We start from the raw sequence: 12,606 nt of genomic DNA, 5'->3' as shown, positions 1-12,606 counted from the left end.
ACGAATAACTGAATGAACTCTGTCGTTGCGCTGCAGTATAGGGTGTATCTGTGAGTGGATGACTGCCTGCAAGGTGTAAAGGAACTTTATACACCTGAAAGCAGAGCATCACGAGAGCTTCTGTGAATTACTCGGTTGAGAATGAAAAGTGACAATTCACAGGCTACCCTATGTCTCCTCTGTCCCGTTTGATAAATGCTTCATAGAACATAAAAAAGGCCCTGTGCCCTTTTCAAGTGTAATTATCGTACACAATCAGTCGTGGCACACTTACCCACTTAAAGCCTGTAAGACTCCCTAATCGGGAGATAAGCGACCGTCAGGTCGCATGTTTACACAAATTGGCCGTGGGTTGGCATGGATAGGGGCAACGGTGCCGGAGATAAGGCCAAAAGTGTGACGTGACGGACAGACGGAGGGACTGACAGACAGCCTGTGGAGGTTTTCATAGTAACTTGCGACCTGACGGTCGCAACCACAACCATGCAGGTTGTTGACACATGGGATGCCTAACACGTCCACACTGTAACGGTTTAGGCCGAATAGTAAAATGTTTGGGGTGCCAGCCAGGGAGTTAACCTGACAAAATGGCCAAAACCATTACACAAAGCTGCTATATGGAGGGTAGTAGGCACTCTCACATATACACAACCTCTGGGAATACAGGGGTTCGTTCATTAAACAACACGCAATAACGGACACAACACAATAACTTGCAGTTCAAAAGGTAAGTTATATTGAAAGTTCCATTCACATAGGCCTATTCACAGGTCAGTTCACGTATTCACAGTTCAGTTCACAGTCACGTTTCACCATAGCGTCGCGCATCACAGTTCGCATACAACCCGACAGTTCACGTCCCCAAACCCCACTCCAATGTTAAGGCCCGCACGTCCGCACGCACGCAGTGTACAATGGAAGCAGTCTCCTTGTGTGTATTCGCACCGCACGTCAGCACGCACGCAGTGTACAATGGAATCTCCTTGTTTGTATTGCACCGCACGTCCGTACGCACGCAGTTGTACAGTGAAAGCCGTCTCCTTGTTTGTATTCGCTCCGCACGGTCAGACCTGTACTCACGGCCAGGAACGGAAGTTTGTTGTTGAACTTGGTGAGCATCCACGCTCCGCTGAGGGTTTACTGTAGGTCACAGCAGATGCATCCTCCCTGCGCGATCCTCCAAGAACTCCTTCCTCCGGTGAAAACGAGGTGATCGCCGATATACGATAAACACTGTACGAGCTACAAACACAACAAACGTGGGCAGCGCAGCAACAATGGACGTGGCGTCCCTCTCCGTGGCTCCGAGCTGTCTCCTCGCCTGCAGACTCTCAGCAGCCTGAGTGACGTCACAGTTCATTCATAAAAGTGGTCGGAGCGGCGTGTGCGGCTCGCAGCGTAATGACGTTGAACTTGAAGTGGCGATTCTCCGCTAATCGTCACATTCCCCCCCCCTTGAAAAAAGACGGCTACGGGGAGACGTCAACTCTGAGCTCTCCTCTGGGAATCCTAGGAACTCCTCCGACTCGCTGTCCTCTTCAAATATGTTGAGGATACGCTGATATTGAACTTTCTCCTCCTCCTTTTTGAGGCAAGTGACTTCTTGGGACTCTGGAAAGCCCAGGAACTCTTCTGTGTCACTTTCCTCGTTAAAGATTTTAAGAATCCGCTGGCGCTGAGCCTTCTCCTCCTCCTTTTTGGGGCAAGTGGCTTCTTGGGAATCCGGAAACCCTAGAAAATCTTCTGAGTCGCTGTCCTCTTCAAAGATCTCACAAACTCGCTGTCGTTCCCTTGCCTCCACCTCTTCTGCGGTGGGGTAACAGGGTTTCAGTCTTGAAACGTGCACAGTTTTCCTTCCTTCTCCATCCTCCTCTCTCACGATTTCCACATTAACAGGGCCCATTTTCTGAATGACCCTGTAAGGACCATGCCACCTAGGTGCTAATTTAGCAGCAAAGGCGGTTTCCTTCTTTGAGTAAGGGTGGGTACGCAACCAGACCCTGGCATTGTCCTTGAACGCTATGTCACGGTGTTTCCGGTCATAGTTTCTCTTCTGCCTCCTTCGTCCCTTGATCAGGTTCTCCTCCACAAACTCCCTCATGTTGGACAGTTCTGCTGTCTTGGGGTAAGCAGGGCAATCCGGATCCATATTCCGGGGCAATAACAGAACCTCCAGTGGTCCTCGCAACCCCCTGCCCAGATTCAGGTCCGCAGGTGTCACACCTGTGGATTCATGGACTGCAGAGTTTATAGCGAAGCGGAAGTCAGGCAGGTTCTTGTCCCAGGCTTTATGATTGTCCCCAACATAAGAAGCAATCATAACCTTCAGGGTTCGATTTATCCTCTCTGTGAGGTTTGTCTGCGGATGGTAAGCAGTAGTCATCTTGTGTCCTACATTCCAGCTCTTGCAGGTGGCATTGAATACTGCTGAGACAAACTGAGACCCTTGGTCAGAAAGAAGAAAATCAGGAACCCCCCAGCGAGTCAAGATTTCCTGCGTAAAGAACTTAGACACTATTTCGGCTGTGGCCTTCTTCAAGGGAAATAACTCCACCCACCGAGAATAGTAGTCTACAAAGACCAACAAGTAGAGGTTACCTGCGGTACTTCGGGGAAAGGGCCCCATAAGATCTACGCCCAGCATTTCCCACGGCCTGTGGACGATAGTCTGCTGTAGCATTCCGGCCACCTTTCGGCATTCTGGCTTGTACCTCTGGCACGTTTCGCAGTCCTGAACGAACTCTCGAACATCTCGATTCATGGTTGGCCAGAAGGCGAGAGACTGCAACCTCTTGTAAGTCTTAAATCTCCCAAGGTGACCGGCTAAGGTGTCCTCATGGACCTGGCGAAGCAGCTCTGGTCGTAGTATAGCCGGAACGTAGACTTGATACGAGCTCTTATAAGGAAGTGTAACCAGTCTGTACACTTTATCTTCCAAGATAGTAAAGAAAGTTGTCTCGTTAACCTTGACCTCCCCTTCCTCCATTATTCTCTGGTACAGTTCTTGTATTTCTACATCACCCTGCTGCGCCTTCCAGATTTCATCATCCGAGATAGGGATCTCCTTTACCGCCTCCTTCTGCGATGGTTGCATGATGGCACAGGTGGGTGATACGGTGTAAGGTATTTCCCCAGGAGATCGGGACAGGGCATCAGGAACAACGTTGTACTTGCCCTTCCGGTACTCTACAGCAAAGCTGAACTCTTGGAGCTTCAGAGCCCAACGCATGAGGCGTGAGGTGGTCCGTTGAGATTTCAAGACCCACACCAGAGAAGAATGATCCGTCACGATGGTGAAAAATCTCCCCTCCAGGTAGTATCTCCATTTCTCTAGGGCCCACACCACAGCCAAACACTCCTGCTCAGTCGTAGAGTAGTTCCTCTCTGCCTTGTTTAGGCTCCGGCTTGCATAGGCAAGAACTTCCTCCGATCCCAATCCTGTCTGTTGCACCAGAACTGCACCCAACCCCACATCACTGGCGTCTGTATAGACGATGAAGGGCAGCTCAAAGTTCGGATGTCCTAGAATGGGTGATGACACAAGATGGGTTTTAAGGATCTCAAAGGCTCTTTGACACTCCTCCGTCCACTTGAACTTGACACCTTTCCTCTTCAGATTGTTAAGGGGTTCTGCTATCCGGGAAAAGTTGGGCACGAACCGGTGATACCAGCCCGACATGCCTAAGAACCGCTGTACAGTCTTAAGGTTGGTGGGGACAGGATACTGCTCCACGGCCTTGGTCTTTTCAGGGTCTACTTGGACCCCAGCAGCAGAAACCACATGACCTAGGAACTTCAAGGAGGTCTGAAAGAAGCTGCTTTTCTTCATGTTGACCGTAAGCTTGGCCTCTCTCAGCTTGTCCAATACTGCCTGTATGTCATGGTAGTGCTGTTCCCAGGTTGAAGAGTAGATGATAATGTCATCTAAGTAGACAAAGCAAATCTGACCTCTGAGCTCACCCAAAGTCTGCTCCATGAGCCGCTGAAAGGTGGCTGGGGCGTTTTTAAGGCCGAAGGGCATAACCTTGAAGTGATACAACCCAAAAGCACAGACAAAGGCAGTCTTATCCTGGCTTTCAGGGTTCATCTTGCATTGCCAATATCCGCTGTTCAAGTCAATGCTGGAAAACACCACAGAGCCAGCAAGTGATTCCAGAATCTCCTGAATGGTAGGAAGAGGGTAGGCGTCAGTGTAAGTGATGGCGTTCAGCTTGATGTAATTAACGCAGAATCTATACGTCCCATTCTTCTTTGGAATTAAGACGACAGGAGAGGACCATGCAGAAGCAGACGGCTCAATGACGTCAGCCGCCAGCATTTCATCAATGAGCTCTTTCATGATCTTGAGTCTTGATGGTGAAACCCGGTAGGCCTTCTGCTTAACTCATTTAATGCCACCCTTTCACCACTAGAGGGGGCCAAGTGTGCCACAGACAATCCCATAGAGATATGCTGGTATATGCAGAAGCCCTGCAGCCATGACTTGCCTAAACACTTTCCTTTGTGCATGTACAGGAAGAGGATGAAGTTAGCTTGAAGTTAGCTATTGGCTACCAAGCATTTTAAAAGCCTTATTTTCGTCAACTTAGCCATGATTAAACCTTGCACACCTCATGCATGGGAAAAAAACAGAGAAGAATGAGCTCTAAAAAATCCAATGCAATCCTGGATTGCATTGTTGTGGGTTTGTGCAGTTTGTTCACAGCTTTCAAACAAAAAAATCCGATTGGAAATCCGTTCAGGCATTCTTGAGATAATAGCCATTATGTTTTACACTGTTGTGAGCTTGGAGGTCTGCTACCTGAGTTGTATGGGGGTTGTATGGGGGTTAAACATGCAAAATCGCGATTGAAATCATGTTCACTAGTTTTGATGGGGTCCAAAAAAAAAAATTCAAAAAAAAATTTTCCCCCAAAAATTTTTTTTTTTTTTTTTTTTTTTTTGAATCACGTGTATATACGTGATTGGCACTGTGGGATGCGCTAATATATCACGTGTATACGCGTGATTGGCACAGAATGAGTTAATGGGCATGTCCTGAGTCACAAAGATTTTGTGCGTCAACACTTCGGTACAGCCCAGAGCGGAAGTGCATACATCTCCATTCTGCTGAAGTTGCCTACCGAGTTGGGCCTTTCCTGCGTCATCTAGTTGGGCATTCCGGGTGGCTTCCTTCAAAAGCTCTAGATCTTTGTCACAAGTCTGAGAAGCCGGCCGGCGTGGAGACACCGCCGTAAAGAAGCATACTCGGCCTGAGGATGACCCTTTGGACGACATGGGGGTGAAGAAATACTTGATGTTGTCACAATCTTTGAACCAGTAACTGTTGTTGGTGACATCCAGCTGTACACCACTGGCACACATGAAGTCTAGGCCAAGGACGACGGGAAATGCCAGAGTCTCAGCAGTAAGGATCACCACCGGTATGGTCCATGAGCGTTGGTGCATGGTAATTTTTTCCTCAGACCATCCCAACGGCTGTCGTGGACTCCCGTCTGCCAAGTACAAAGGTCCTTCAGACCATGGATTAAGCTTTCTGGTTTTCCCAACAACGCTCTTCCAGAGTTCCTCATTAATCAAAGTATAAGTAGAACCAGAGTCAAGGATTCCACTAACCTCCACCCCCACAACAGAAAGAGGAACCAGCAGTTGTTGCGGATGGGAGGCAGCAGTCAAGAAACAAGAGGAAGTCTCAGGTACAGTGGGCTCAACGGTTGTAGATGGCCCAGCATGAGAGACTGTATGGGCTATAGGCGCATTGAACGTGGAACTCTGTGGCTTTTTTTCCCATTTGTTGTATCTGCCTTTTTGTCCTGGATTGTTGGGGCATGAGGCAGGGGAATGAGCACCCTTACAATGCCAGCAGTAGGGTTCAGAAGATTTTTGGGTAGACTGTCCCGCAGAGTTTGAAGCTGAATAGTTGGAGCCTTTACTCATGTTTTGAGGTTGCTGACCTCTCTTGTCCTGCATCTGTTTGTACTTCCAGACATCCTTCTCCAGCTGTTGGCCTAGTCGCACTAGGGCATCTACAGTGGCCACACGGCTGCTACGGAGCTGACTGGCGAGTTGTGGACGAGCATTCTTGAGAATCATTTGAATGATTTTCTCCTCAGTAATGTCAGGCTTCCAACGCATCAGTGTAGCCCTGTATGCGTAGGCAAAATCCCTGATGTTCTCCTCTTCCCCCTGCACCCTGGTCCTCACACGTTCCTCCAGTTCATCTGCATAATCTTCAGAAAGAAAGGCTGCAAGGAATTTATGCTTGAACTGAGTCCAGGTTTGGATGTCTTTCCGTGCGACATCCCACCAATCACGGGCAGTGCCGTAAAGAACATTTCGGAGAGTGGCAAGCAGCTCTGCGTTGTGGAGTGAGTTTAATGCCAGAAAGTCATTACAGTTCTCCAGATACCTAAGTGGGTCCGTACAGTCCTCACTTCTCCCAAACGTTGGGAACTGTAACTTCACCAGGCTTTGAGCAAGGAATCTGCCTCTCCCCTCACTTGACACAGCTGAGTCAAGGAGAGATATTAAAGGTTCCGGATCAGCTCCTTTTTGCATGGTGGAACACAATGGAGGCTGTTGGCCTACAGCCTGTGACGCTTCAGGTGTTAAAAAGGCAGATGGTGGTAAAGTTTGAACCTTAGAAGAAAGAATGGAAGAAGTGGCCTGCTGTTTAAGAAAAGTCACTTCCCCCACCACCTCTTTGAGTTGCATAGAACACTCTGTGAGCTGCTGAGAACAATCAATGACCGTGTCCTTTAATTGATTGACTGCATTAACGAGGGGCAATACAGCCTGGTCCACGACCTTTACAGAGTCAGTCTGTAATTGTTTCAACTTCCACGTTAAGTTAAGGTCCACTTGTTTCCTGATGTATTCGGCCTGCAAATCCAACATTTCCTGCAATTGTTTTGCTTTCTGAATTTCCATTTGTTTGAGTATTTTTGAGAAGTTGTCCAGCCCGCTCCGCATAGTTTCCCTGAGATTGGTGTAGTCTGGGTTTTCCGGTTGTGCCTCCGTTTGAGTATTTCGTTCCACGCTTTGAGTTTGAGGCTCGTTATTTTGAGGTGACCCAAGTACATTTCGTTCCACACTTTGAGTTTGCGGCTCCTTAGTTTGAGGTGACGCAATTCCTGCGGGATGAAATCCTGTAGTCAAATCCAACACATCCAACACAGAGTAGCTTGTTGCCTGCTGCTGCGAATTAGCGCCTTCATATACCATTGGGCTCTCTGGTGTGGCACTGGTAGTAGTTGTAGGAGCAGGTATTGTAGGAGCAGGCATCACCTGACTTAGATCTTCCATGTTTAAATCAAGTAGCCTCTCCAGCGCTGTGGCCATTTTTAAACCTTTTTGTGAATAACCTTTTTAAACCTTTTTGTGAATAATCTTTCTCCCATAAACACCTTTTCACACTGTTTTTACCAAGCAAATTCCCACCTTTTCTTTGTTTTTACCACAAAACACGTTTTACAGTGTAAACCAAAAAAGTACAGGGGAAAAAAAATTCTTAGTGTATTTCTTTTTTTTTTTCTTTTTTTTTCTTCTTTTTTTTACAGTGTTACATCCGTTTCATACGACCATCTGGGGTGCCATTTTCTATGTAACGGTTTAGGCCGAATAGTAAAATGTTTGGGGTGCCAGCCAGGGAGTTAACCTGACAAAATGGCCAAAACCATTACACAAAGCTGCTATATGGAGGGTAGTAGGCACTCTCACATATACACAACCTCTGGGAATACAGGGGTTCGTTCATTAAACAACACGCAATAACGGACACAACACAATAACTTGCAGTTCAAAAGGTAAGTTATATTGAAAGTTCCATTCACATAGGCCTATTCACAGGTCAGTTCACGTATTCACAGTTCAGTTCACAGTCACGTTTCACCATAGCGTCGCGCATCACAGTTCGCATACAACCCGACAGTTCACGTCCCCAAACCCCACTCCAATGTTAAGGCCCGCACGTCCGCACGCACGCAGTGTACAATGGAAGCAGTCTCCTTGTGTGTATTCGCACCGCACGTCAGCACGCACGCAGTGTACAATGGAATCTCCTTGTTTGTATTGCACCGCACGTCCGCACGCACGCAGTTGTACAGTGAAAGCCGTCTCCTTGTTTGTATTCGCTCCGCACGGTCAGACCTGTACTCACGGCCAGGAACGGAAGTTTGTTGTTGAACTTGGTGAGCATCCACGCTCCGCTGAGGGTTTACTGTAGGTCACAGCAGATGCATCCTCCCTGCGCGATCCTCCAAGAACTCCTTCCTCCGGTGAAAACGAGGTGATCGCCGATATACGATAAACACTGTACGAGCTACAAACACAACAAACGTGGGCAGCGCAGCAACAATGGACGTGGCGTCCCTCTCCGTGGCTCCGAGCTGTCTCCTCGCCTGCAGACTCTCAGCAGCCTGAGTGACGTCACAGTTCATTCATAAAAGTGGTCGGAGCGGCGTGTGCGGCTCGCAGCGTAATGACGTTGAACTTGAAGTGGCGATTCTCCGCTAATCGTCACAACACGCGTGATAACGATTCCCCACCGTGGAGCGCCGCGGCCCTGTTATCACGTTCAGAGACGTGTTAACTGGTTACCATGGTAACCGATAGCCCCAGCGTTGCCTAGGCTTTATTAAAGGCATGTCCTTCTATTGCTCTGGCTTCCCACAAGCCCAGATATTGGAGTTTCTTGAAATATGAAAAAGTCAGACATTAGACTTATCTTCTGCAAGCAACAATCATGGTTTTGAGAATATTAGATGGACCTGTGTGTTGAGGTGTATTGGAAATGCTTTCATCAAGGCTCTTATATTTTTAGCCTTTTACTATAGGCTGTGAAAATGCCGGTTAACCATGCACTTTTGGAACAAGTTATTTGGATCTATTCAGAACAGTCTATTGGAGAGTTGCGCCATTGTGGGGGCAGAAACCTCATGCACATGTCATTTGAAATAGTGCCAAATGCCCATAAACTCCAATGCCTTCTGTGAACTTCTGGTTCAGTGCTTTGGCACTATTCGCCAATGGAGGTCTATGTAGAAGACCCAGGTCAAGTGAACAGAGGTGGCTCGACTCCAGCGACGGCTCTGGTTCTGTTGCATCAGGCAGGTTAAATGCTATTCGTGTAGACCAGTTGAGAATGTTTGTAAACAAACATGTAGAGCGGTATTTCCGGGTTGAATGTTAATATATATATATATATATATATATATATATATATATATATATATTTATTGAGCCAGATCACAGCGATTTGGGTAGGGATGGGACGATAAGCGATATTATCGTTTATCGTGATAAAAAAACACTCGCAATAATCGTATTGTGGAGATTTAATTTATTGTGATATCGTCCTCCGTCATGCACTGGGATCAGTTCACCTTTTATTTGCCGAGCTGCATATCTGGTACCATTTAAACTTTCTATAATTGATAAAAGGTACTTATAATATACGTACTTGATACAGTCTTTTTTTTCACTCTCTACTAAATCTCTGCCAAAAAAATAGCCGATCTACAAGCTCACAACACGTCGCAATGCGACGCGTTGTGAGCTTGTAGATCTGCTATTTTTTGGCAAATGTTCCGCCCCAGGAAGTAAATCGCGATTTCTTTGGTCACAATAATCGTGATATGAAATTTTCATATCGTCCCATCCCTAGCTCTGGGAATGAGTCGTAGCACTGCTATAGCACAAGCTTAGCCCTGTGTGTTTATGTGCATGAGCCCCCCACGCCTCAAACTCTCATCCTGGCTTGGAAATCTGGGAGGCATTGGTACAGGAAGATCAGATTGCTCACAGCATGTTGCAGACATACAATACACAACTCCCACTCTCCACCAAGATGGCTAAAATGATATGGTTTTCCTATGGGAAATGAACTTGAACAGGGTTGTGCCGTGTTCAGTCGAATATTTAGCATGCCAAGACCATACAGGATTTCTGCCTGATGGTGAAGCTATTGACCATAACCTCATCCTACTATCTTTAGTAGTAGGATATGTAGTGTATTCCTCTTAAGTACCATGCATAGTAATACATAAGGACCGCAAGTCTACACTAGAAACGGAGGGGGAGAGTAATTTAATCCGTTGGCTACGTTACGTCTGTCCGTTTTTGTCTCTGTACGTAACCTTACGGACAACACTCAACCCGACGGATTAAAACCGATGAAACTACCCGTGCCAAACTTTTGTCAACCGTGGCAGTAATGAGGAAAATTACTTATAAGACAGAGGTTCTCCTCCAACAGCAAGATGGGTGCAGGGCACTGTGTTTCGTTATTATTACTCAGTCCGGGTGGTTAAATCTGTACCCTTGCGGAGTTGCATTTACCGCGATAACGTTGCCGACAGACAGCAGCTGCAGAACCAGTCCAGACTGTTACCAAACATCACGTCGGGTCAAGAAATTCTGTGGTTCTACATATTTTGGCTAAAAATGCTTCGGTTTACACGTGTGTGCTGTGCAGAACCACCTCCATGTGGCGCACGGCCCCAACGGGAGCAGGTCAGCACGTAAATAACGTAGAGAGGAACTATGCATGTCGACAGATCTACCGTACGTAATCTCACCCAAAACGTACACAAAATCAAGCATACGTAACTATAAACGGCCCTTTAGTCGCGAATGAGAGACTGCAGGACTCTTAAAAGGTATTTGCATGAATCCAGTATGATTTCCATCCATTTCACCTACTGCAGTAGCAGAGGGATTAATGGAGACAAAGTGTGTGTAACCTCTGTTTAAATGATGGCCCTGCTAGAAATGACCTTCTCCTGTCTAGACAGCTTGCGGAGGTGGTGTTGAAAGCCTCTGTTGTAGTCAGAAGCAGTAATTAAAATTAGAATGCCTGCATATTACTAATCCCCTGTCAAACGCTCACAGGGAGATGATGGCTGCTTTTATCCTCTTGTTTATCTGCATTAACTGTGATACCACATTGAAGTAATGTATGGAATCTGTTGTCTTGGGTTGTTTTGAAGGAAGTGAATGCACAAGGTGTGATGGGGTTTCTTTTTTCTTCCCTTTTTGAATAGGACGAATCCAGGATCAAAGCCACAGTGATGGATGTGAAACCCGTGGACCACAAGGAGTACAGCAAGAGGCTAATCATGAACATCAGGAAACTGGCCGTGCAGTAGGAGCCGTTGTCAGGGCCCTGTGCTTTTTGTTTTTCACGTCAACAATGACTCTTGAGTTTGTTCACTTTTGCTTTCAGTGTACTTATTTTTCCTTAAACTGAAATGACGGCCTTAGTCTCATTTAATGCTAATGGAGCCGTTAAGCTTGTTCAGTTTTCCCCTGTAAAGATGATGATTGGTGGAATAGCTGCGTTCAGATTTATGAGGGATAAAACAGATTGACGGGAACGTCTTAAGATTGCATGCATACACTAGTGGTGCACGGGGCTGCCGTAAGCAGAGGGCCAACACTGTAGCTAGCAGTCTTTTCATTCTGACTCATCGTTGGAACGGCTGGACTGGACCTGCACATTCCTGATAAGACTATTCTAGCCCCCTTCTCCACTTTTCCCTCAATCCCTTTCTCACACACAAACCAAAACGTGTGAGCAGTGAGCACAGAGGAACATGTAGTAGTATAGCGGGAAATTGACTTCTCTTCATTTATGTGCATACAAGGTGTTATCCATGCCTATACCTCTTGTAACTTTGATTTGCATTTCTTTTTGTAACAATTTGTTGTGTGTGTGGGTGTAGTCTGTAATGTTTTCCTTGGCACAGATAACTGTGAATAAAGTTAAGTAATACAATGTTTGATAATTGCGTTTTCCTATTCATCATTGGAATTTATAATTGTGGAGTGTGTGAATTTAGCATTCAGTAAATGGCATGTTGGAACACCAAATGGATCCCTTATGAGTTATTATAACGACCAGCGCGCTGACAATTATGCCTTGCATATTGTACTTCCATTTGCTCTAGACTTAGTCCACTCCTTTTTTCCCTCTTCACCAAATAGTATACCAAAAATAGTCAATATACAAGGCAGATGTGCTATTTTCACTTTTCGTTTGACCCATAATGGGGACACTAGGGTTCATGTGGTTAAATGAACACACAGGATTTGACTAGGTTCCAAGCTCTGGCTGTAGAGTAAATGTAGGAAGTTGAAGAATGTCTCTCTGGTGAATTTGGATCTTGCTGAAGCACTGTTATTGGTTCTCAATAGGGGTGTAACAATATAGTAACTGTATCGAAATATCATTTTTAACTTAAAAAATCGAAGTATATCGAAATGAAAACAGCTAAAATCGAATCGTATCGTTTTATTTTGTATCGTATCGAATCGGCAGTGCTAAGAATCGATTGTATCGATACTACCTACTTGGGCAATGTATTTACCATTTTCAAGAAGAAAAAAATAAAAGTAGGAGTTTAATTACGTTTCCTTTCCATATAGCTAGATAGATACCTTTATTATCCCAAGGGGGAAATTCAGTAAGCTTCAATAGCTACATTGGTCTATCGATAAATGTGTGTAATCTCTGGGTTCATGTCAAGGTGCAGGTTTGTCAATATACAATGTCCATATATTTGGCAGATAATCACTGTGTTTACTTATTTATATCCATAATAATAC

General features: G+C 45.9%; 1 protein-coding gene across 1 annotated transcript in view; it reads left to right on the top strand.

Annotated features, from left to right (window-relative positions):
• rpa1 (replication protein A1) overlaps positions 1-11,776 on the top strand; it is a 50,436-nt gene extending 38,660 nt beyond the window's left edge. Inside the window, exon 17 of the mRNA XM_080731439.1 lies at positions 11,043-11,776. Coding sequence (XP_080587565.1) covers positions 11,043-11,147 — 105 coding nt within the window. The 3' untranslated portion in view covers positions 11,148-11,776. The remainder of the gene's footprint in view (positions 1-11,042) is intronic.
• The last annotated feature ends 830 nt before the right edge of the window (positions 11,777-12,606 follow it).

The sequence above is a fragment of the Nannobrachium achirus genome (genome assembly GCF_963921795.1).
Source record: "Nannobrachium achirus genome assembly, chromosome: 8".
NCBI classification, from domain to species: domain Eukaryota; kingdom Metazoa; phylum Chordata; class Actinopteri; order Myctophiformes; family Myctophidae; genus Nannobrachium; species Nannobrachium achirus.
Note: the sequence above shows the minus strand (reverse complement) of the source record. Positions and strands in the feature narration are given on the sequence as shown.